Below are 24,374 nucleotides of genomic sequence, written 5' to 3'. Positions count from 1 at the left end.
CACCCCCTCCCTACTCTTGGACAGTTGAGCTTGATGCAAGTTTTACTGGGCAATAATGGCTTCGGCGAGGAACACTGTTGGTGAAGTGAGACCAACGAGTTGCTTTCTCAGGGAGGAATTGGAAGTTTAGTCGGAACATGCTCACGGAGACGCGTTCCGCCTACACCACGTCTTTAGTCACAAGATTGACTCGTTGCCGCGCTAGCTCATCTTCTTCACGCTATCCTTTCCAGATGATATGATATGCCTGGTGAGGGGAAGCCTTCCGCTTCGCGTATGAATCCTGTCCCCTGCAACATCTCGCTGTTCAGAGACAGCATGTTGGATATAAGGAACACACACGAGGCATTACACACACACTCTCCCGCTTGTTCTTGAAATCATCACGCGTTGCTCTTTGCACCTTCAAATGACAGTTGAATGTCCTTCACCCACTGCTATCCATTTTAAGAGATGAATTCTAAGACAAAAGACTCGGGGGCATCGGAGAAGATGGAATTATCTATGGAAAGATCTCACTCCAAGGCGGACGCCGAACGGGTCATAACCAAGAACTCTGATGCGGTCGAACTCGCCAACCTCGGTTATAAAGATGAACTGCAACGACGTTTCTCGTTACCGTCTCTTCTTGGTCTCTGTCTTTGCTTGATGGGTACATGGGAGGCCTGTTCAGCCTCCATTGCCGCGGCTTTGACGAGCGGCGGCCCGCCATGCCTTTGGTATAACTTGTAAGATCAAATGTTAGGTAGCATTGACTTTCAGTCTATTCATAACCGTGGCAGTGTCCTCTCCTTCTTATTCACCCTTGCGATTGGAGCCTCCCTTGCCGAAATCGCCTCAATCTATCCGACATCTGGTGGTAAGTACTCTAACAAAGCGATCAATGCAACCCGTTCACGCCTTGGAACCGTGAAGAGACTGAAGATATATTTAGGCCAGTATCATTGGGTCACGGCATTATTTCCCGACCGTGGTAGAAAGACAGCTTCGTGGCTCACAGGGTGGATATCTATTGGCGGCCAGGTTGTTTTGCTTGCGTCAGCTGGTTTTTATTCGAGCTTCATGGTCCAAGGTCTCATCTCCCTCGCCAATCCATCTTATCACCCCGAGCGATGGCACGCCACCCTCATTTATATTGCCATTTTGATCTATTGTGCGATATTGAACATCATCGGCGAGAAGGTGCTCCCGACTGCCAACTTTATCTCCGGTATGCTCACCAGTCACCACCCCTTGCCCTCTTCTCCCCTTGCCCACACAGGTTCTAACTTTACCAGGCGCTCTCCATATCTTTGGATTTCTTGCTGTCCTCATTGCCCTCGGTGTCACGTCCAAGAAAAACACTCCCGACTACGTCTTCACTACGACCTTCAATAATACAAATTGGAACGATGGCGTTGCTTGGATTGTCGGCATGATCAGCTCCATATATCCGTTCTTAGGCTACGACGGTGCTTGTCATCTGGCTGAAGAACTACCGCATCCTCGCCGCAATGTACCACTTGCAATGATTGGAAGTATCGCCATCAACGGTGTTATGGGCGTTGGCTATGTCACAATGTTGCTTTTCTCGGCGGGACCACTTGAGGCCATCCTGGCGACACCCTACAGGCTTCCCTTCATCCAAATCTACTACGATGCGACTCATTCAGTCGTCGGCACTACATTCATGGTCCTAGTCTCGGCTTTGACAGCAATTGCAGCAGCTGCTGCCGGCATGACGTCTGCTTCTCGAACTTTGTGGTCTTTTGCGCGCGATGACGCTACTCCTTTCCACTCATGGATTGGACATATCCAACCCAAGCTCAAGATTCCGGTCAACGCAGTCCTTGTGGTCTTTGTGCTCGATTTGCTGCTGGGTTTGCTGTACTTGGTCAACCCCACGGCGTCCAACGCCATCTTGTCCATGTCCGCTACGGGAATGTATCTTTCCTACTTGATGCCCGTCATATGCATGCTGGTTTGGGGCCGAAGCAAGCTGCAACCCTCAGATTATGGCCCTTTCAAGCTGGGGAAAGTTCTAGGACTCTTCTTGAACTTGGCTGCCATCATTTGGATGGTGTTTTCTATTATTTTCAGTCTATTCCCGGGTTCTTTGCCTGTAACGCCCGAGAATATGAACTACTCAGTGGCTGTTATGTCTGGTTGGATCATACTTGGAGCTGTCCACTTCACCTTTGTTGGTAGGAAGAAGTTCAAGATGCCAGTTGTAGCAGCCAGCGTCGTTGAGGGGATGGAAGTGAAGTGACAGAATTGGAAGACCTGGTTGGTTTGACTAAGGAGGGGAGACTGTATAGCTTTACTCTGCTTCGTGTGGTTTGCCTTCTGGATTGTAGGAAGTTCTGTTGTAAGTCCTTACTGCTTGAATTCCTGCGTATGTTGCGGCCATCAATTTACATTTTCATTTCAACCCGAAGTCCGCTTGTCTTTTTCTTTCTTGTCTTCTATCGTTTTATTTTATTTTACAAATAGTTACATTCCATTGGGATGGTACTGGGGAAAACCCCAATCATGAATTCTTGGATGTCAAGAGGATTTTCCCAGACCCCATCACAAATCTAGCTGCGGCTCTCTTTGTGTGATAAATCGTGGCGATGAAACGGAGTAACTCACTCTGTAGTAATGACAATCCACTGATTGGTTGCCCCGGATTCTGTTTTAGTTCGTGGGACTTTAGGAGCTAAGACAGGGTAGGCATAGCTTTTCAACGGAACGGGACAGCGGAAGGGGGGGGCTAGTCGCTATGACCGTTCCGAATCACGGAGGAAGTCAGACGGAGGGTCCAGGTACTATATTTCCTATCTCGAAAGGAAATTGATAACGTCCAACGTGAGCGTGGGCCGTTAGGCAGCGACACCGCCATATTCAAGCTTCCAAGAAATGACCACCTAAATGCTCTTGTTAATCTCTTGAGTTAGCTAACTTTTGACAGGCCCGTCCACAGTAAAAAGCAAATTAGTATGTGAAGCAAACCAACAGTGATGTATTCCCCATCTTGCACTTAGATCAAACAGTCCAAATGTAAAATCTCGCAATGACAGCGGAATAAATCTTGATATCTCCCTGTTCCTCTGTGAGAATGTGCACTGACTTCAACTTGCGGCGAGAGTATTTGACTTACATCTGACTTTTTGCCAGCGCATGTTCTTGCGCTGGGTGCAAAAAGTACTTCATGAATGCATAGGGTACCATGAGAGTCTCTGGATTCCGCCGGGGAATGATCGGAAAGTTACCCAATGTTCATTCAATGAGCACGACTGGTGGTCGCTGCATATCAAATAGGTGAGATTAGACAAGGTTCTGCGTGAGGATTTCCTGAAGTCTCCGACCACGTAAATTGTTGAACTTGTTGCATAACTGCCAAACTAGAACGATCCATGGCCTGCTCACCTCCGGAGTATGATGTCGTTCGACAAATCAAGAAGCCTTCAATGATAAAGAGCATCCGGGTTTGGGTCGGAAAGAAGCCGGTACTGTGGGGATTCGTAGCCCTTGGTTCCAGGGATCGGGGCTCAGTCGGGAACATACTGCATGCCAGTAGTCCAAGGCCAAAGCCTCTGAAAGTTATTTGAGGCTTCAAAAGAGCGTCACTACTACAAATACCTTTCTCGGACAAATTGCAGAAAAGCCTGATTGCCTGCATCTCCGTCCTGTCTAATTTTTTGAACTGTGCACTTTCCAGACTTGAACCACCAAACATATCGAAAGAGCTATGTCGACTCAAAGTGGCTGGCGTGCACTTGATGTGGCTGTTATTGGAGGGGGCATCGGAGGTCAAGCAGTTGCTACTTCTCTTCGTCGCCAGGGCCACAAGGTCACCATTTACGAACGCGCTGATTTTGCTGGCGAAGTTGGGGCGTCCATCTCATGTGCTGCTAATGGTACTCGCTGGCTGGAAGAGTGGAAGGTCAACATTGAAATTGGTGATCCGGTTATTCTCAGGAAGTTAATCAGTCGTGACTGGAAAACTGGCGAGCCCATTAGCGTCTACGATCTTAAGGACTATAAAGAACGATGGGGCTATGTAAGTGATACCCCGACTTTGAACCTCCATCCGAAATGGGAATGCTGATAACAATCTCAAGGTCTACTACATGTTTCATCGCCAGTATATGCATCGCATGTTGATGGATAGTGCCCTTGGTGAAGGCGAGGGCACCCCTGCCCAACTCATTGTGAACCACCAGGTGAGTTATCAAATACAGTATTGTCAGATGGTACAGCAATGCCACTAATCACCGTCTTTTATTCTAGGCTACTGATGTAGATGTGGAGAGTGGAGAAGTCACCTTTGAAAATGGCAAGAAGGTAAAGCACGATGTAGTCATTGGAGCCGATGGCATTGGATCCACCCTTCGAAATGTTTTTGGCATCAAGCCCGATCGCAAACCGGCTACTTGCACATGTCTGCATACCAATGTTGACACCGCAAAGGCTGTGGAGCTCGGCTTGGTCGACTACTCTCAGAACAGCGCTCTGGAGTATTGGGGAGGTTACAACACTCATTTCAAGATTGTTCTGTCTCCATGCAACGGAGGCAAGCTCCTTTCTTACTACTGCTTCTTCCCGCGAGAAGCAGGCGACCTAAAGGCACAGACCTGGGATCAAGAGGCCACTCTAGAGGAGCTTCTCGACCCATACCCCGATTTGGACCGGTCGGTTTTCAAGCACCTTGAGATTGGGTACGAGATCCGCCCCTGGCGACTGTGGCTCCATGAGCCTTACGATCACTGGACGGAGGGGGTTGCCTGCATTATGGGGGATGCTGCTCATCCGGTAAGTTGTGTTTGTTTCAGCTTTGATGCTCTTGTGTCTGTCTCTACCTTTCATACACTGACAGAAATAAAAGATGATGCCGGATCAAAGTCAGGGTGCTTGCCAGGCCATCGAAGATGCTGCCGCAATTGGTCTTGTTTTCAGCAAAGAGCACTTTAACGGTGATATTCGTGAATCTCTCAAAGTATTTGAGGAAGTTCGCAAGCCCAGGGCTACCAAGGTTCAGGCTGCATCGGCAAGGGCCCGAGAGAACATCAACGAGCGAATTGGTGAGAGATTTCGAGCTGATACTTGGATGCAGATGCTGACATTATTTACAGGCTTTTCTAGTAATACAAACACCAAAGTCTATAATGTTGCAACTGAAGATGGTAAATTGACTATCGATGAGATGAATATGTAAGTTGTGTTTGAGATCTAAAGTAGACTACTCTTTACTAACTCTCTGAAGGTATAATATGCACAACCATGTTACAAATGTATTCAATGAGCGGAGGCTCAAGAAAGAGATTAAGAAAGAGGCAAAGGGGGAAGACTACAAGTTCAAGCTAGGCACAGGCACGCTTTGCCTCGCTCAGGATAACAGCGTTTCAGCATCTTAGGGTTGTATAATTGTAGTCGTATAATAAACTTACAGCCTACTCACTTATGCTCATCTACACACGTCTCTCGTTAGCAGCCCTTGGCCAGGGGCAGGGCATATGACGTACTACTGAAAGGAAACCGAGGTTCTCTTGTCCTTTCTTGTGCCGCAAAGCAGGAAAACCAGTAAGTCCCTAATCGAGCAGCCACTCTATATCCCTACAAGAACCTATTGAGCCTCACTAAGCATAGCACTGGAAAGAAACAATGGTAGATGAAATAAAGGCCTATGCTGTCTTTATTCCTGCCCATAACAAAAGGGGCCAAAACGCGTTGCTAAACACATACGACCTCCCTCAGCTTCACCCTGCAGTTACATTCCTCACCAAACTTTTATAAAACAGTCTCTCGATGCTGTGGTGTGAACTATAAATGCGTGGGGATTTGAGCTCGTAAGTGGGCGGGTTTTAAACTTGTAAATGTGCGAGAATCAGCGCCAACACCGCATCCTACCACAAATCCGGCCCACGAGCCAACTGGCCATGTAAGACAGTAGAGTGACCAGCCAACAGACAAATGGCCTCCTCACGCTCACAGACTCGGTGACGTCAGTTGCGCTACTCGGAACTGTCGTCTGATCGTCAAGGTGTCAGACAGCACCAACAAATATTAGAGTATTAACAGCTTGAAATTTGGACGCAACTATACTTACATTCTACCCTTCATTTCATGTGTAGCAACGCCTTTAGATTGGCATGTAAAGTTAATCCAGTGCCTGGACAATTAAGGTAAGTTTACAGATATCTAATTAAATAGCAGCATAACCTTGCCATGTAATCTGTATTCTTACTCATAGCTACCTGGAATAATAAGAGCTGACCAGCTAGTATAATGTCTATTATTCCAACCCTGACTCTGGTCAAATGGAAACTTAATTTCAGTCCACTCATCTCCATTTGGTGCCATTCCATTGGGTTTAATAGCTCCAGAATATCCCTTCAAGAAGAAATCATCATTCTCATGATTCCAGAGAATAATAAGTTTGCCCTCACTCTCAGGTGAACTTTCAGTCTGGAGTAAGCAAGGGCCTTGAAAGGGTGACACATTTCCTATCTCTATAGTTTGTTTCCCAGATGCTTTGAAGGTAGCGTTATAAGAGTCAATAGAGCCGTCTTTTCGCAAAGGGATATAAGCATAGTGAATCTCTGCATGGCCCAATTTGAAGATATAGAGCCGACTCTTGCCTGACTTTTCATCTTGAAGAACAATGGCCCCAAAGTTACCGTTATTTGTATTGCCAGGTTCATCCTCCAGGTTGCGCTTGATTGGAAAGCCAAAGTCAACCTCGTAATGTTGCCACAGGACGGAACTGCCTCCCAGCTCCGCGAACTTGTTTTCCTTCACTGCATCGATCTGCAGAACAGTACTGTAATCTTTATGGGACTGGAGAAAGAAGATGTACTTTAAGTTCGAGAAAGGGGGTTTAAATAAAAACCCCGTTTGACCATTTGAAGACTTAGACGTTGTGTTTAATGGCATCTTGGTCCATTTATGATCATAACCTCGGCGCGCAAGGTCTAGGGTTGAGGGCGTTTCGCAATATTGATCCCCATTCAAGACCCCAACACTGATTGTGCCGTTTTCCAATATCAACCCGGGACTTTGAGGGTATGTCGCTGTGAGCGATGTTGACTCGATCGATGAAAGGGAAAAGTGCGGACCCAAGCGCCAAATATGGATCTCACAATCCTCAGAATTGAATTCTCCCGCATAATGGTCATCGTCCGTGTTATGGACAGCCCAAATGATCTCACTCTGGTCATAGTCGTAAACAGGAACGGCAGCAGGGAATGTTGAGCCTGGCATATGGACAGATGTTTTGGTGCTAATATCATAAGGTCCCCTCAAAGTCAGGGAGCTGATGCTGCCTTTAGAAGGGAGATCTGCGACTAAGGCTTGTGCACGAAGACCTTTGCCGAGCTCGGGGACAAGTCCGATCCTGAGGAAGCAGATCTTTTCTCCGTCCGCCATTGTATCAGAATGGATACAAGAGGTCTTGGGACAAAGAGAAGCAGATAGAGAAGGGGAACCAGCTGTGGCAAAAGCTGGTCGTAAAAGGGCAAAGTTTTGAGGTCTGAAAACAACTCATACATTTTTGCGCCAGGGCCACTATAAATCTTTAAAGAGAGGATGAAGTCTGACACTGCCAGTGTCGTGGTCGCAGTCTGGATGTTACTAATTGAAGACATCGAATCAGAAAATCAAGCCTCTTTCAATAGTTCGCTGCAAGGGATCTAAAATGGCCCGATATCCATGCTTACTTTTTGAGACTATTGTTGATACTGTATGTAGTAAGCTACTTTGGGCGACCTAACTTCTCAGAGAAGTGATCGTCGCTGAAATAGATTCATTCTTGCATTAGTTCCAAGCTAGTGAGCTGCGGCGCGTTCCATGGGCATCGGTTAAAGTCTAACAACGACCTTTACGACCTCGTCATTGCTTTTCATGCATAAAACTCGGTCGGTCACAACGGGGACCATTTCTTCCGGACGCTTAAGCGATGGTTGGAATGCAGTCGAGACAACCTTATGTTTAACCTATCAGCTCAGGTGGGGTCAGTCAAGCTTGGCGAAAAATGGGTCTGGCGACAATTCTCAGCCAGCCACTGTAGTCAATATTATGCACAAGGCCTAATGCAGGTATCAGCCCCCATAATCGCCGCTCTTGCTAGTCGAGCCTTTACGCAACACTCCGGGTATAGAATCGCGAAACTGAAGTTTCTAAAGGATAGATCTACTTGACTACATCTTTATCCCTTTCGGCCCAATTCCATCAAAGCTAAAGTTTGAACGTTATGGATAACCATCTTCCTGCTATTGGGCGTGACGTTGGCAAAGTCGACACAGATTCCGGTGGCCTTGCACGGTACTCCCTCAAAATTCAAGTCCCTCCGGGCATTGGCCATGGCAACGAGCCTGAGCTGTCTCTGGAGTACTGCCAGGGCTGTCCCAACGGGAGTCTGGGCATAGGTTGGGCCCTTGGCGGTCTCTCCTGTATTCGCAAAGGACTATCAAGCCTTGCCTTTGACGGCGCGAATACTCCTCCAGCAGATTATGGCCGCTTGAAGCCAAAACTCACCTTGGACGGGGTTGAGCTCCTCAACACTCGAGGTGCTTACGGCGAGCCAGATGCTGAATACACGACTGAGATTGACAGTCTCGGGAGGACAGTGAGCCACCTGAAGGATGGCTTCTTGGTCCGTGATGCTACTGGACTTCGGAAGGAGTATGGTACCACAGACGACAGCCTCATCTACCTGTCAGATGGAAGTGGTGTCAGGGAGTGGCGACTCAAGAAACAAAGTGACTGTCATGGGAACACCATCACTTATGTCTATGTCACATCGCCCAGCGGAAATAGCGTTGGTGATGTCCACACTTGCTATCTCTCCGAAGTCCGATACACCTCAAATGAATTCACTGGACTCCCAGCGACACGAATTATTCAACTTGAGTATTCTTCGCGTACGGATCTTGTTGTTCAGACCGTGCAAGGCGACAAGGCCGTTTGGGCCTCCCTCCTTTCTGCTATCCACATTGGTCGGGTGCGAGGCGAGAGTCTGCAGATTGACCGATCCTATGAGCTCTCTTATACACAATCTCAGTCCACAGGTGACTCGTGCCTTGGTTCAGTCATCGAGACGGCCGGCAGTGGCAATGAGAAAGTTCAACTTCTGCCTGCAACCTTCGGCTACACATCTCCTGGTGTCTCAGGCGAAGAACTCTTTAAGTCAGTCCAAAAAAGGGTCACTAACTTGAGGAATACGACGAATAATGTCGCTCTTCTTACTCTCAACATCAGCGGGCGATCAATGGCAGACCTAGCTTGTGTCAGGTTCAACCCGGCAAGCAAAGCCATGTCTATCAAGACGTATCTTGCTGTCAGAGGCCCTGATGGAAGTATCAGTTGGGACGCATCAGATGGCCCGTATGCAGAGGCTACCTTGCCGACTATCAATATGTCGCAGGGATTCCCAGGTATTCTTGCTCCAGACATTTCTGGCGATGGGCGCTCTGACTTAATCATCCCCTACTGTGACAGCGATGGCATGGTTCGCTTCTCAGTTTCAGAAAGCGCTGGTACAGGCTTCAAGAACTTCCGCCCAAAGACAACGTCATTTAAATGGACGACAGGTTCAAAGTTCATAGCTGGGGACTTTACTGGTCATGGCAGGACTGATATCGTTCAGATCTACACTGAGCAACAGAAACTTGCCTTCAGGAACTTCTCCAGTGTTAGCCAAGATGGGCAGCTAGGTCTGCGGGATGCCACGGCTACACGCACCAAGTATGACAACGTCGGTACCATTGACTGGTTTCTACTGGCCCATGCCAATACAGGGGCCACAAGCCTTGTTCGTGTATGGGCTGAGGATCGAGGCAAAGGAATAAGGCGCATTTTGACAACCCCCTTCCATGCTACTAGCACCTCCGATTCAAATGTCACGTTTGAAGAGGGAGAGCCATCAATCCTTGAATCGTCGGTCAACATGCACCAGGATAAGTACAATGTTGTGGCTTGTGATATCAACGGAGATGGGACTCAGGACATTGTTCTAGCCACTACAGAATATCAAAACGGTCGAATGACGCTGGCTTACACCGTCTTCCTCGGAGATGGCCTTGGTAAATTCGCGAAGCATGGGACCACTATCACCAGGGATATACCCGCTCCTCGCCCGCTGAGTGATACTGTTCCTGGCCAGTTCCATACTACCAACCTCAATGGCTCCAACTACCCCAGTGTGAGCTACGTTTACCAAGAACGAAATGCCAAGGCTTACATCTGTCTCTCTGTCGATGGCCGGTGTGATGGCCGAGTTGGCGAAGCTAAGCTCTATCGTCTGGCTGACAACATGCTATCATCTACGATGGAAGTTGTACCATCTGACCTTAACGGAAACGGTATCGGAGACTGGCTGCTCTATAGTATTGAGAACGGTCAAGTGCGGGTTGTCCCCATTTATAACAATGCTGAACCGACAGACTTTCTGTCTTGGACAAGGGACCCGATGGGACTTGAGACAAGCTTGACTTACGGGCCTTTGTCTGACCCTTCGGTATACACCCCATCAGTCTCGTGGGAGAACTATCGAAATCAATCCCAAGACAGCTACCAGGTTCTTGGAGCTCCCAACTATGTTGTTACAAGTCTGAATTATCAGAATGACAAGGCTGTCAATTCGCTCGACTACAAGCTTTCTGTCCAGAAGTCCTATTCCTCAGCAGTCATCAACACCAAAGGAAGGGGGTGGCAAGGATTCGGCGACGTTCATACACTGAACGTGACTGACAGCATCTTGACTACCGAAAAGTACTTTCAGACGTGGCCCATGACAAGTTTGAAGCGCCAAATTGACACCAAGAGCCCAGAAGGCAAGTTGTTCAAATCCGAAAAGACATCCTACGAATTTGCTGTCACTACAAAAGGCCCATGGAAGATTTATCATACCAACAAGACACTTGAGCAGACCGACATGTGGGAAGGCGATGCCGTCGCCCGGTGCAGCTCTACTACCTATTCATACGACGACTATGGGAATGTCACAACTCAGTCTTCCTCAGAGTCAGTGCTAGATCAATTGGTGCTCCAATCTTGGCAAAGATGCACGTACAAAACCATCAATGGCATTACCGGCTTGATAACCAGCAAGAAGATCTCGTCGAAAGAACATAACACTGATATGACCAATTTTGAAGATGGAGATGCGTCTTTGAGCCTCTTCGAGTATGATTCATCCAGAGCGGTATTGAGTAGAATCTCTGAGTGGTCATCAGATACAAGTGCCTTTGCCGCCAAGAGTTTTGCCTTCGACCCCTACGGCAATGAGGTTGAAACAGTTGATGCTGTAGGGTTGAAGAAGACCACGACCTACGATACAGTGTTTAATTCGTTTGCCGTCAAGGTAGCATATGAGGGGCCTGGAATCTCTTCAGTTTATCTAGCTGCCTTTGACGAAGCTAGTGGCCAGGAAGTTGCTAAGTTGGAAGAAGATGGAGCTTTGTCGGCTTACCGCATGGATCAATTCGGTAGAGCCGTTGAGACAAGACTAAGGAGTACGACACAAGATGCAAGTAGCGTGACTTCTTCCGACTTCTTCGCTGCCACATCATTTGTTAGCGACACAAGCCTTTCTACAATACTTGCTGCTACCTATCTGGATCCATATAGGTCGTTGACCTTTGAACACAAAAAGCTCCCATCTGGTTTATTCTATCTGGGCGCAAAGGCCCTGATACATTTGGGAGAGGGTACACAGAATCAAAGTGAGATCTTGGAAGTTTTTGACTGCGCAAAACAAGTCCGGAAAAAGTATACTCGTCATGGTCAGGGTTCCCAAATGATATACATGTCATGGGAATATGATTCCAGAGGCAACCATATCTCTGAGAGTTTTCCCATCAAGATAGCTGCCACCGTTGACTTAGACTGGACCCCTAGTCAGTGGGATGGGTCTACGACGAGTTTCGACATCCTGGGACGGCCAACGAAGCAAGTTCGCCCTGCGCATGGGGATAGCAGTCACTACATCGTATCATCGACAACCTTCCTTGATGGTGGCGCAAAGATTCGGGAGCGGGTTCTGACTGCTCCAAGCCGTGAGACGTCCTTAGCAGACATGACGCAAGTATCGCTTGTCGAAAAGCAGTATCTGCGAATCGGTCAGGAGGATGTTATCTCTGAGGTCATCGATGAAAATGGCCTTCGCTCTACGTTCCAATATGATATCTCAGGGAACATGATCTTGGCTACCGATCCCGCTGGAAACAAGGAATCTCGCACTTATAACACCAAGGGTATGATTACCACGCTCAACAACAAATATCAGAATACTAGTTCGGCTGAAAGGTCTGCGACAACGTACCTATACAATGCCGCAAGCTATCTTATTTCTGAGTCCAACGCTTCTGGTGATATCATTACATATGAAAGAGACGCCAAGGGACGCCCTTTACGAAAGACGGGCAAAGATGGACGCGCAGTAGTGTACCTGTATGAGTCTGCTGGTGTCGATAAGCCATCTTCTATTCTCATCTACCCTCAGGAAAGCCAATCGCATTTGGAAAGTCGCTTCGATTTTGTATATGATTCCCAAGGTCGGGTCAGCCAGCGCAAATTGACTGTCGCAGACGGTACCAGCTATATCACTACAATGGTGTACAATTGGCAGGGCGACATTACACGAAAAGTCTTCCCTGATGGAGCGGTACTTGAGAATGAATACCAAGGCGGCTTAGCCAAGTCAAGCGTGCTGTCTGGTGGGTCAGCCTCGACCTGGTCTTTGCAAGCTGACATGGAGAAATACGGCGCTGCTGAGAATGTTGAAAGGATCAATGTACAAGGAACAGGACTCAAGGACAGGTTTACACACAACTGGGCCTATGATGCGCAAGGATTTCCACTTAAGCACAGCCTTGATTCTGGAGATTCTCGTTTAGTCGAAGAGCATTACATGTATAATGACTCCGACAAGCTTGCACGCAGACATGAGTTCTTATCTGGATCTACTACCGACTACTCGTATCAAGGTCAGCGACTACTGTCTTCCAATTCAGGAGGCGGGCTTGAGAAGCTTTACGCTTATGATGCTACGGGTAATTTGACGCATAAGCGCGGAGTTGATATTGAGTACGCATCAGGCCAAGCTCGTGGAACAAAGGATGGAAAGTCTTTGTTCGATGTGTGCTATGATGCTAGCGGTCGCATGATCAAGAGAACCGCCGGTTCGTCAACATTTAACTTCATTTATGATAGCTTTGGATGGCTCAAGTCGTACAAGAACGAGACGGACGCTACCTCTGTTGAGATAACCACCGATTTCGAGGGAGAAACATTGCAACGCCAACATTCTGACGGATCATGGGAGTTGATGGTGAGCCCAGACTTCAGTATTCACTCCCTGGTAGACGGTTTGCGAATTGTTCGTCACAAGCTATTCGGGAAAGGGTTCTTGCTGGGGACAGTTTCCAACATGTATGAATCAGCGACATCATCGCGTCCACTCGGAGGTGGCCGAAGAACTGCAAACCTCTGCTTTGCTGACACCAAGGGTAACATCACTCATATTTACAAGGGTGAAGGTGCCGAGTTGCAGGAGAAGCTTGATTATGATGATTACGGGTCCTTGGAGTCCGAGGATCTGGACACGTCGAAAGAGCGCGACAGAACTTGCACTTACGAAGGAAAAACACTTGACGAGGACACTGGGCTTTTGGACTTTGGGGGCAGATGGTACGATCCTCTAGTTGGCCGTTTCACTACTGCCGACGACATTGTCGATGTGGATCTCTTGATACGAACTGATGGGCTCAATCGCTATGCTTTTGAGAACAACGACCCCATCAACCATGTCGACCCTACTGGTCATTGGAGTTGGTCGGCGATAGCAGGCGTAGCCCTCGGTGCAGTTATGATTGTTGGCGCCATTGCTTTAACTGTGGCGACAGGAGGTGCAGCCGGCGTCCTTGCCGCTGCGGCTGTCGGAGCCTTAGGCGCTGGTGGCCTAGCCGGTATCACCTATTCTATCGATAACCGCAATGAGGAAGACACTGGCAAGTTCTGGGGCGGTTTCGGAACCACAGTGGCTATCAATGCTCTCATCGGGGGTGCCACGGGTGCTCTCGGCGCCGTCGCAACTCCGGCCAGAGCTATGGCCGGTACAGGCCGACTAGCCTCCAAGATAGGACTGGACTTGGCTCCCAAGACTATCTCAGTTGTTGGGAAGCTTGCAAGCGTTGGTGGCAAGGCGCTACTCGGAGGCGCAGCATCGGTTTTCACGAAAGCAACAGAGCGCAGTGTATCCAACACATTTTACGGAACTAATCACGACCTTTTCGCCGACGCAGGCTCCAACTTTGCAACAGGCGCTTTCGTGGGTGCTATTGTAGGTGCTATTGGATGTAAATCGCCCAGCTCACCAAATAAGCTGCCTGGCATCAACAAGTTCGATGGTCAGCCATTTAAGCTTAGGGCTTTCGCAGGTGTACGCTCCGTTCTCGCACCTAAGCCTACAGAGTTCTTTCAATTTCCCGGTATAACTTCGCAGATCTTGAAAGCCACAGCGGCTAAGACTGGTGGACTGGCTTCATATGGATATAAAAAGACTGGACTGGATAAAGAGGTCAACGCTGCACTGAGAGCATTTGGAAGAAGCGCTGGTTGGGGAAGATAAGGGAGAATCATCTCATAGCTTTTCAGATCAATCGACACTGTTCGTTGAAAAATGTTTCTTCAACACTATTGTGCGCAATCTGCGCCTTTGGATCATGCCACCAGCTCAGAGTGTATGGCAAGTCTGCACCTGGTCCTAAGTCTTGAATACCACGCCTTCACACAATCTTGCCATTGCAGCCGAGTTGTTCGCATAACTTTTGGTTCTTGCCATAGTTGTACGTTGCTTTGAAGAGCTCTTCTTCCACGAACAGGTTACTCAGCATGAACGTATGGTTTGAACTTATAAATGCGCGGGAATTGACGTTGTAAGTGCGCGGGAATTTGAACTCGTGAATGCGGTAACCACGTCGACAGCGCATCTTAGCCAAGACTCGACCCATGAGCTATCTGGCCATGCAGGACAAAAGACTGACCAACCAACAGACAATTGGCCTTCTCGCTCAAACGCCACTCCTTTGTGACGTCAGTTGCGCTACACGGAACTCTCGGATGTTCATCAAGGTATTATAAAACACCGATAGAACGGCGGTTGTTTTACTTCAAATCCCAAGTAAAACCAATTGTCAAATCCATGATGACCTTTAAATTAATACTTCTTCGACATGGCCAGAGCACATGGAATGAAAAGAACCTATTCACGGGTTGGGAAGACGTGGGTATCACTCAAAACGGCCGCGCTGAAGCAACTCAGGCTGGGGCGCTGTTGAAGAAACACAATCACCTACCAGACTTGAGCCATACCTCGCTGCTGCGACGTGCAATTACGACAGGCAATATTGCACTTGACGTCGCAGACCGCCACTGGGTTCCCATTAAGAAAAGCTGGAGGCTTAATGAGCGCCATTACGGCGCATTACAAGGCCTCAATAAAAAGACCACGGCGGACAAATACGGCGATGGGCAGGTCAAGATTTGGCGGCGCTCGTACGATGTTCAGCCGCCACCAATGGCTGACGATGCCTACCGGAGACAGCAGGAATATACGCGCTTGCAAGACCGATCCATTCAAGCGCCAAGGACGGAAGCGTTGAAAGACGTGGTAGAACGCGTGGAACCGTATTGGAAGGAGTATATCATTCCTGACTTAAGAGCTGGCAAGACTGTGCTTGTTGCGGCGCATGGCAACTCACTTCGTGCAATGGTAAAAATCATCGATTGTTTGGGGGATGAAGAGGTTGTGGAGTTGAACATCCCTACAGGAACACCGATTGTTTATGAGTTCGATGATAACCTGCGGCCACTAGTAAAAGGCGGCAAGTGGCTTCAAGAGTAATACTTATAAAGAACATTATACTTCCAATTAACTATACCATCCAGCCTAGAAACTCTGCAACACAAATCCATATGTCTCAGGCTTAACCTTGACTAATAAATCGTCCCGCACACCAGGTCCACATGTAGCGCTACCAACACCAGCAACCCTCGGACTCAGATTAAGTAGCGTAGCGTCTTCGCGAACTAGATCACAAGGATGCTTTGCGTTCTCGATAGTTTGATCTGACAGACGGCTGCCGGTCCAGTTGAAGGTGCTGGCATCAAGCCTGGAAGCTCTGATTCCGTGACCATCTGCATCCACAAGCCGCACCCAACGCGTATCCATTCTGTTTCCATTCCCTTGGGGGACATCATATGGAACTTCGAGGTCATCAACAGCCGAAGACCAAATTCCAATGGCTTGTGAGTGTTTCTTGTCAGGATAAGACTCACCCGGACCTCGACCGAACCACGATGCTCGGCTGAGAGTCTTTGGCAATCTGATGTTCAAACCAACTCGAGGTACGTCAGCTGGGAATACCCCCTTAGGGTTGAGGTCAAGGTTTATCGATAAGACGCCCTTCGACGATATGTGGTAAACAGTGCGAATGTCATATCCCCATCCCAAAACTGGAGGCGCAAAGTATGTCATGGTCTCGATACTGACACCAGAGCCGTCTGTGCCGTTCTCAAGCTTGAACGATCTCAGCTGAGACGTCATTCGGTGAACACCATAATCCTTCCATACGCTGACGGCGCTATCTTTGTCATTGTCTGTCGGCGCGCGCCAGAAGCATGGATAAATTGCCGCGCGATTGACTGGATCAACTTCTAAAAGATCTGATCCGTGAGACCATTTGGTGATGTAGCCTCTTACGCGATCGAAATGAATATTCCAGTCCGAGCCGGACAGTTCTACCTTGGTTCGGGTTTCGACAACCTTAACACTTCCGGCGTGAGCTGGCAGACCGGCAGGAATACTGGGTTGTCTGTCGGCGGAGATCTTGTGCTGGAACCATGCGACTTCATGCGAAGCTGGTGCCCACGACGCAGATTCCTTGAGACTAAACGAGAGGCTCAAGAAAACTTCCTCCTCGTGGTCCGAATACCGAGTCAGGTCGACGGGGAGAGCAAGCTCTACAGTATCCCAGGGTTGGACGCTTGGAACGGCGAGTTTGCCCGACTCGAGCAAAGACAGCCTGGTTATCTTTGATTAGCTTCATCTCTCTATGTTTGCATGTTGCCTTACTTGTCGCCATATGCCTTGATGGCATACTTTGCCTCCAAATGGTCCAGGTTGATAAAGTCATACTCATTAGTGATGGACACCTTTCCATCCTCGTACTTGAAGTTGATGGGCTGGAATACTTTCTTCAGCTCAATCAGGCCAGGAGTCGGTTTGTGCTCGCTATTACAGAGACCATCCATGACAAATGTGTGATCGTTTGGCTCGTCACCAAAGTCGCCTCCGTAAGCATAGTAGCCGTCCTTGTGCAAGAGGCCGTGGTTGGCCCATTCCCAGATGAAACCACCCTGAAGACGTTTATACTTACGGAATGCATCCTGGTAGTCATCCAGACCTCCAGGGCCATTGCCCATAGCGTGAGCGTATTCGCAAAGAATCACGGGCTTCTCCCACTCCCCATCCTTGATGCCGTCTATTTCTACATGTCTCTTGAGTCGATCTTGATCAGGGTACATGTAAGAGTACATATCAGTCTCTTGTGCTTTGATGTCGCCTTCGTAGTGAATAAGTCGGTCATCGATACTTCGTGCGTACTCAATCATTGCGACGTGGTTGACACCGTAAAAGGACTCGTTGCCAAGAGACCATGAAAAGATACAAGGATGGTTCTTATCCCTCTGCACCATCTGCACCATCCTATCGAGGTAGGACTCACGCCATTCTGGATTATCAGAGGTGAATTGGGCTGCTTTGGGGAAGAACTCCTCCTTGCTACCTTCATAATCCAAATATGGAGCAGGTTGGACGTGCTGAGTAACAACATCATAAAAGCCATGACATTCTAGGTCAGCTTCGTCCATAACCCAAAATCCTAGCTCGTCAGCCAAGTCATACAGCCAGGGCTGGCCAGGATAGTGACTTGTTCGGAGGGCATTTATGTTGTGCTGTTTCATGAGCAGCAGGTCTTGTTTGAGAAACTCATAAGGAACAGCCCTTCCATGGATTGGATGATGGTCATGTCTGTTCGTGCCCCGAAGGAGGATCGGTGAGCCGTTGACAGTGATGAGGCCCTTTTTCAGTTCGACCTTGCGGAAGCCAACATTCTGTGCAATGGTCTGAATTGATTCTCCTCCCTGTGTCTGGAGAGAAATCTCGAGCTGGTAAAGGTAAGGGCTTTCTGCAGTCCACTTCTTTGGGCTTGAAACAGGGAGTTCAAATTTGACCTCACTGTTGGCATTGACCGTCTTGCGTGTTGAACCGACTTCGACACCTGAATCTCGAAGAATGAGGAGAAGTTCAAGTGATGAAGGGCCAGGCTTATTCAATGTGACATCGACTTGGAGAACGGCATTCTCGTAACTATCATCAAGGTTTGTCTTGACAAAGAAGTCTTCAATCCTAGTTTGTCCAGGGAGTGCCAGTATAGTCACATCGCGGAAGATACCCGATAGCCACCACTGGTCTTGGTCCTCGATGTATGACGCCTCGCACCATTGATAGACTCTCACCACCAGTTCGTTATCACTGTCCTTCTTGGCGATGCCTGTGATATCGAATTCGGCAGCGTTGCGACTACCTTGCGAATATCCGACAAAGGAGCCATTGAGCCAAACGTGATACGCACTATCAACACCATCAAAACGCAGTCTAAGTTGAGATGTGCTATCCCATTCAGTAGGAATCGTGAATTGTCGTCGGTAGGTTCCCGTGGGGTTCTCAGTTGGGATGTAAGGAGGGTTTGACGGAAATGGAAATTGGACGTTGGTGTAGTGCGGATGACCATGCCCCTGCAATTGCCAATGGCCCGGGACATTGATCGCGGACCAAGCCTCTTCAGAGCTTCCATTCTTTGGGGGGTATTCTGAGGCTTCTGCGGGTGTTGGAGCATATTGGAAGTCCCATGTTCCATTGAGCAAGAGATGCGTAGGAGGTAACCAGTAGGCTCTGGGAGCAAGCCTATTTCTCTGTATCACCTCGAGGTTTTCGTAATCTGGCTTGTCGATGGTTGAATCCATAATTAATGATTAAGACTTGTTGAATTTACAACCAATCTTGGTTTGTATGTGTATTGAGAAGATGGCAATGGTGTTATATGCATACTAAGCAGATCAGGAACCTGCCATGGAGTTTGGTGATGACACTAGGTGGACTGATTGAGGGGACGATAAGACGAAAACCCCCACTTTCGCCGAAAAAAGCCGGCAAACCGAACATCCACAGCAATGACTCGAGCGAGGTGCAGGAAACCCCTCACTTGTGAAGCTAGTATAGACACTATAGGTTAGGTGACCAAGTTTTCACAGTTATCCTTGATGAGAAATCAAAATGGAATTAGTTTGTGAGCAGTTGTTACTGTCCTAAGGTGAATAGTTCGAGTATTGAATAGTTAACTGTAAATCACTATAACAAGCCGTATACAGAATGATTATTGTTCAATACAGAAGACTCAATTAATTATACCTCAGCCTCGACTGCTTAAAATCAAACTGTGACTATGTCCATGCCTTTATATGGACGCTCGCTTCTCAGTCTCAATAACTTGAACAGTTTTTTCCGTGTTCTTCAGAACTTCTCCGACGAGTCTGTCTCCCATCTCGGGACCATCGAGCACCAATGCCGTCTCCTCCAGGCTCAGGCCACGTGTCTCAACAAACAGGAAGTAGACGACAAGAGCCTCTACAGCCAACCAAACATCATAAGTGATGTAATACTTCCAGCCCGAGTTTGTAACACCAATCGGATTGGCGTATTGGTTGAAGATTAGAGCGCAGGCCACAAACAGGTTGTACAAAACAAGACCTCTTGCACGAAGGTTGAAAGGAAGGATTTCAACAACATAAGTCACTTGCAGAACACCCCAACCTGCCGTAAAGAAGACATTAAAGAGGAAGATCATGGCAAGAACACCCTTGGCGATGCCACTTGGGCCTCCAGTTCCATCATCGTTGAGGTCGGTTGACATCTCGTAGGTAGCCTCGAGAGCTGTCCAGACAATGTAGGTTGCCAGGGAACCAAGAGTCGAGAAAAGGAACAGAGCACGGCGGGGAATGCGGTTGACCATAAGAGAAAACACAACACCCCAGAACAATCCCCAGACAGTCAGTAACGCGTTGATGAGAGTCTGCGTCTCCTGAGATCGGTAGCCGATTGAGTTGAGAATCAAGGTCAAGTAGTAGCTGATCAGGCCGTTGCCACTCCATTGACTAAAGAAGCCGACTGCGAGAATGATGAAGAAACGATGGCGATTACCCTTGGTCTGGAAGAAGGATAGGTAGCTGGTGGAAACCATAGCCTCATTCTCCAAGCGAATGGCAGTTCGGATCTCCTCCATCTCGACAGCCACTGCTGGGTTGCTGCTATCTCCGTTGGCGTGATACTTGATAAGAAGCTTCTCGGCCTCAGGCTCGCGCTCTTTAGCGACCAGCCATCGAGGGGACTCGTCGATGAGGAAACATAGACCAAGCTGGAGAAAACTGGATAATGCTTGAAGGATAGAAGGAATACGCCAAGCCCAGTCGCTGTTGATTCTGAAGGTGCCATAAGTGATCCAAGCTGCGGAGAGAGCACCAAGACCCCAAAGAGTGTTGTATATGGAAACCATAGGCGCTCGTTGAGTGGGATACGCCAACTCCATAATCAGAACAGGTGCAGCTGTGATGTTCAAGGCCAAGCCGAAACCGAGAATACCTCTAGCAGCAATGAACATCCCCGTATTCTGGGCTCCACCTTGAAGACCAACACCGAGAAGCATAATAGTCGCTCCAACGACAAGGCCAGGGCGACGACCATATTTGTCACAGAACCAAGCACAAAATGGCAAAGCTGCGAGTTGGCCGATGTTCTGAATTGCGTTCAAGCTGGAGTGGGTCAGGTTAGTCATGGAGCCAAGAGACTTGACAAGGTGCCAAGTTTTAAGCCTCAACGGTCAAGACTTACATGGCGAGTTTATTGGCATCGGGATCATTGAAGGATGCTTTCCACGTATCCAGGCTCTGCAAGCCATTCATCATACCTAGCAAAGTGGTTATTCAAGGTAACTTTACACAAAGCCATGTAGTTGGGTGTCTTACTTCCATCGTAACCAGTGGCATAACTGGAGATCAGCGAAAGGCAGAGAATCGCATTGAGTTTGAGGATGCCCTTATTGGTCAGCCAGCCAAACCAGCCAGCGGCCAATTGGTCGTCGAGAGCAAGAGAAGCCTGTGCTTGAACCATTGTGATACGAGGGTGAGATGAGGTTTGACTGGAGGCATGCAAAACGAGAGAGGGGAGAGAAGGTAGCATTATCTACCATCTGTGCCCGATACCGTATCTCTTGTGGGCCGGTGATCCCCGCGACGTTACTATTATCGGACCCCCATGGGGGGAGCTAGCTTAGTCCCCAGAGTGCACGCGACCATGACAGACAAGGATGGAAGTGATTAGCATCGGAGAGTCCACCGAACTTTGCCGGAGCCAATCTCGAGCTGTTTTCTAGCCTGGTTGGTTAGCGTTATCATCTGATCAGGGTCCAACCAGGCACTCGGAGCCGAAATTGCATGCGAAAATAAGTCCCCCCGTGTCGGGTAACGAAGTTAGAGTTTGGACTTTTGCCATGCATGCTCATGGAATTGGACCTGAGTCATTACAACTGTCGGACCACATTCATTAACAAGCTGGCGTAGATATATGCTTTTCGTTACAACAGTACAAAAGAAGCATATCCCCAAGGAACAAGTACAATACAAAATGAACGGAACAATTGCGCATCAGTTCCGTGTTTATCCACTTAGGGAGAGAGACATTATTGAACTTGCATGAACTTTTGCTGCCCCATCAAAAGCTGGGGCCGCTATCAAGTGTGGAGTGAGCGTTCATCAGCTGTTTCCTAGCCTGATAAAACTAGTCTAGTCGATGAATGGCAAGGTTAGAATGCGGAGAAGTTCCCAAGAGGGTCAAAATCGCCGGTGTCATTCGCCGGTTTTGCCCATCCTATCCCAAGGGTTTGGGAATGATCTGGGGAAAGAGACTGTTGATCAGGAGTCATGTTAAGAGGGGCTGTTTTTCCACTCATTTCTTTGTCTGTTCCAGTTTGCAGGTCCATTATTTGTTTTTGCCGTATCACTTCAAGTTGAGACATTCAATATGGGTCTTCTTTCACTCGCTACCACTTTCTTGGCCTTCGGCTCCGCAGCGTCTGCAGCGAGCCTAGCCAAGCGCAACAGCAATGGCCAAAAGCTTACACCAGGTTTGTGTCAAGCTTCCACTCGTGCAACTTGTGTTAACAAAGTCTACAGCTGCGCAGAGCCTGTTCGATTACTCTATGCAGGTATCGGATTCCCGATATGATTCAAGCTATGGTTACGTCTGGTACCAGGACAATGGCCAATGGTCTGTCCGCTTTACAGCCTGGCACATTCCAGGATTATTGCATCGCGCCAAGGGCGATGATGTCAAGACTGCTGTCAAGGCCATTGAGAATGTGTAAGTCAGATACTCGCCAGCCTCATCAAGATCACTAGACTGACTTTGTTATCAGATTGGCAAACCAACTGAACAGTGATTTCAACTCAGCTTGGTATGGTACTTTCAAACTATCACCAGATGAGCCTGACCCTACTCCTGATGGGCCTCTCTATCCTCCTACAATCTATGGTAGTTATGATCCCAACTGGAGAGAATTTGTTGGGTAAGTCTCAAGCAATTATTTATCAGTGATGAATATTAGACGCTGACGATTTTATCAGTACTCAACTCATCCAAGTTGTCGAGGAATTTGGCCACCTTCTGCCAGCTGGCCTTGAAACTCGCATCGAAGACGCACTTGAGGCTGCTGCAATTGGAGGAATGCGCCGCAATGGATCTTTCCCATTGGATGACAACCTGATTCTCGGTTACTCCAACCCGGGCATCATGCGAGCCCTCACCACTGGCTGGGTCGGAAAGCGCAAGAACAACAAAGTCCTTATCAACTTTGCTAAGGAGCAGGGCAACGATCTTCTGAAGCTTTTCAAGCGAGGCGGCCAGAATGCCTTGTCTGAGTACAATGCACCAAACTACTACGGCATTGACATTTGGGCTCTTGCGGCAAACATTGCATATGGGCCCAAGGATGCTCCCATGACGAAGAACTCAGAGTTCATTTTGCGGGAGATGTGGAAGGACATTGCTGCTCACTACAACCCTTATCTCGGTAACATGGTTGGGCCATACGATCGTGCCTACAGCCGTGATGCCACCACTCATTCTCAGATTCTTTCTATGGTTCTCTGGGGTGTTTATGGACGCGGCGTTGGAGGCCAGCCTCCTCTCGGAGAAGGCGATCTGCTCTACGACATCGCTCAAGGTGCTGCGCTTGCACTTGTCATGGATGTCATCGCGCCCACAATCTCCAAGGATGCTCAGGCCATTATCAAGTCCAAGGGCAAGTGGAAGGGTACACGGTTCATCAAGAAGACCATTTACGAGGAGCTTGACTCGAACAACCCCCGCCACGTTACCTCTTGGCTCAGTGCTGAGCTCATGATTGGCGGTCAGACCGTTAATGAGACCAAGAACAGAGGTAATCAGTATGTCCCAGCTATCGTGCAGTGGGCCTCTGATCCTTCTCACAAGCCTTACCCGTACATGGGCTTCTTCTCGCTGTACCCCAGCGCGTCAACCTTGAACGCAAAGGCGGAAGCAAACAAGTTGACTGTGTCTTATCCCAACACTACACAGGATGGAGCCAACATCTTCACTTTTGCCCTCACTGGCATTCCTCCTTCTTGGACTCTTGGCGGCAAGAACGTTGTCAAGGGCCTTGAGAAGCTGCCATGTCTTGATGTGAACGTTACTGCACCAGGATTGGTGAAGCAGGATGTCGTTTATGGAGCTACACTGAGGGATCACTGGATTTACAACATCTCGTACGCGGTGCCTGAGGGATTCAAGGGTACTCCTAGTGTCACTTTGGACATGACTTATACGTGCTAGAATGACAAGGGGCGGGATGCAACACTGAGTAATGGGGTTAATATGTTTCTGGTAGATTATTGGTAGTAGTGTAACATAGCAGATGTCAATAAAGAGGAGTTCAGAATTAGAGTTCAGCTGGATCGGTTCTTGACTCATGTTCCAAGGGGGGTCTTTTGTGGCATTTGGTTGTTCGCCGTATTTTTATCATTTGCCGACAAGGAGCTAACTTGAAGTTGTTAGCGTGCCGTACCCAAGGAACCGGAACCGCAGAATGACCGTAGTATCCCGGACCAGTGGTTTCCATGAAACTCTGTTTGACTCAGTTTACGCACCGGCAAAGTTCGGGCTTCTCCCTTGCTTCTATCATACCCAAATGACAATGGATAGTTTGGCAAGTGATGGAGAA

The 24,374-nt window shown here is 48.4% G+C and overlaps 8 protein-coding genes across 8 annotated transcripts; 5 read left to right on the top strand and 3 right to left on the bottom strand.

The window, feature by feature from the left end:
• Positions 1 to 351: 351 nt before the first annotated feature.
• On the top strand, positions 352 to 2,248 carry BKA55DRAFT_671646 (amino acid permease; the record flags this gene model as incomplete). Its single annotated transcript, XM_046197972.1, has 4 exons — positions 352 to 728; positions 783 to 859; positions 935 to 1,210; positions 1,278 to 2,248. Exons 1-4 carry the CDS (start codon positions 454 to 456, stop codon positions 2,246 to 2,248), a joined length of 1,599 nt encoding a protein of 532 aa, XP_046055686.1. The 5' UTR covers positions 352 to 453.
• A 1,464-nt stretch (positions 2,249 to 3,712) lies between these two features.
• BKA55DRAFT_500140 (uncharacterized protein) lies at positions 3,713 to 5,378 on the top strand (the record flags this gene model as incomplete). Its single annotated transcript, XM_046186724.1, has 6 exons — positions 3,713 to 4,024; positions 4,086 to 4,187; positions 4,255 to 4,776; positions 4,850 to 5,045; positions 5,097 to 5,175; positions 5,228 to 5,378. The coding sequence occupies 6 exons, from the start codon at positions 3,713 to 3,715 to the stop codon at positions 5,376 to 5,378; spliced, it is 1,362 nt and encodes a 453-aa protein (XP_046055685.1).
• Positions 5,379 to 6,132: 754 nt separating this feature from the next.
• On the bottom strand, positions 6,133 to 7,582 carry BKA55DRAFT_556696 (uncharacterized protein). The gene has a single exon (XM_046191730.1). It carries the CDS (start codon positions 7,387 to 7,389, stop codon positions 6,205 to 6,207), a length of 1,185 nt encoding a protein of 394 aa, XP_046055684.1. The 5' UTR covers positions 7,390 to 7,582; the 3' UTR covers positions 6,133 to 6,204.
• Positions 7,583 to 9,879: 2,297 nt separating this feature from the next.
• On the top strand, positions 9,880 to 14,627 carry BKA55DRAFT_556693 (uncharacterized protein). The gene has a single exon (XM_046191729.1). It carries the CDS (start codon positions 9,908 to 9,910, stop codon positions 14,588 to 14,590), a length of 4,683 nt encoding a protein of 1,560 aa, XP_046055683.1. The 5' UTR covers positions 9,880 to 9,907; the 3' UTR covers positions 14,591 to 14,627.
• Positions 14,628 to 15,165: 538 nt separating this feature from the next.
• Positions 15,166 to 15,887, top strand: BKA55DRAFT_712625 (histidine phosphatase superfamily; the record flags this gene model as incomplete). The annotated part of the gene is made up of 1 exon (XM_046200827.1): positions 15,166 to 15,887. A coding segment is annotated over one exon (700 nt), but the record flags the coding sequence as incomplete, so codon positions are not given.
• Positions 15,888 to 15,910: 23 nt separating this feature from the next.
• On the bottom strand, positions 15,911 to 19,047 carry BKA55DRAFT_501422 (glycosyl hydrolases family 2, TIM barrel domain-containing protein; the record flags this gene model as incomplete). The annotated part of the gene is made up of 2 exons (XM_046186827.1): positions 15,911 to 17,045; positions 17,096 to 19,047. The coding sequence occupies 2 exons, from the start codon at positions 19,045 to 19,047 to the stop codon at positions 15,911 to 15,913; spliced, it is 3,087 nt and encodes a 1,028-aa protein (XP_046055681.1).
• Positions 19,048 to 19,292: 245 nt separating this feature from the next.
• On the bottom strand, positions 19,293 to 21,302 carry BKA55DRAFT_635124 (general substrate transporter). The gene is made up of 3 exons (XM_046197003.1): positions 21,103 to 21,302; positions 20,969 to 21,044; positions 19,293 to 20,889 (listed from the first exon to the last, which is right to left on the bottom strand). The coding sequence occupies exons 1-3, from the start codon at positions 21,245 to 21,247 to the stop codon at positions 19,539 to 19,541; spliced, it is 1,572 nt and encodes a 523-aa protein (XP_046055680.1). The 5' UTR covers positions 21,248 to 21,302; the 3' UTR covers positions 19,293 to 19,538.
• A 643-nt stretch (positions 21,303 to 21,945) lies between these two features.
• Positions 21,946 to 24,085, top strand: BKA55DRAFT_635122 (uncharacterized protein). The gene is made up of 4 exons (XM_046197002.1): positions 21,946 to 22,259; positions 22,309 to 22,495; positions 22,551 to 22,700; positions 22,759 to 24,085. Exons 1-4 carry the CDS (start codon positions 22,157 to 22,159, stop codon positions 23,984 to 23,986), a joined length of 1,668 nt encoding a protein of 555 aa, XP_046055679.1. The 5' UTR covers positions 21,946 to 22,156; the 3' UTR covers positions 23,987 to 24,085.
• The last annotated feature ends 289 nt before the right edge of the window (positions 24,086 to 24,374 follow it).

This window comes from Fusarium redolens (assembly GCF_020744475.1).
Source record: "Fusarium redolens strain MPI-CAGE-AT-0023 chromosome Unknown BKA55scaffold_2, whole genome shotgun sequence".
Taxonomy (NCBI): domain Eukaryota; kingdom Fungi; phylum Ascomycota; class Sordariomycetes; order Hypocreales; family Nectriaceae; genus Fusarium; species Fusarium redolens.
Note: the sequence above shows the minus strand (reverse complement) of the source record. Positions and strands in the feature narration are given on the sequence as shown.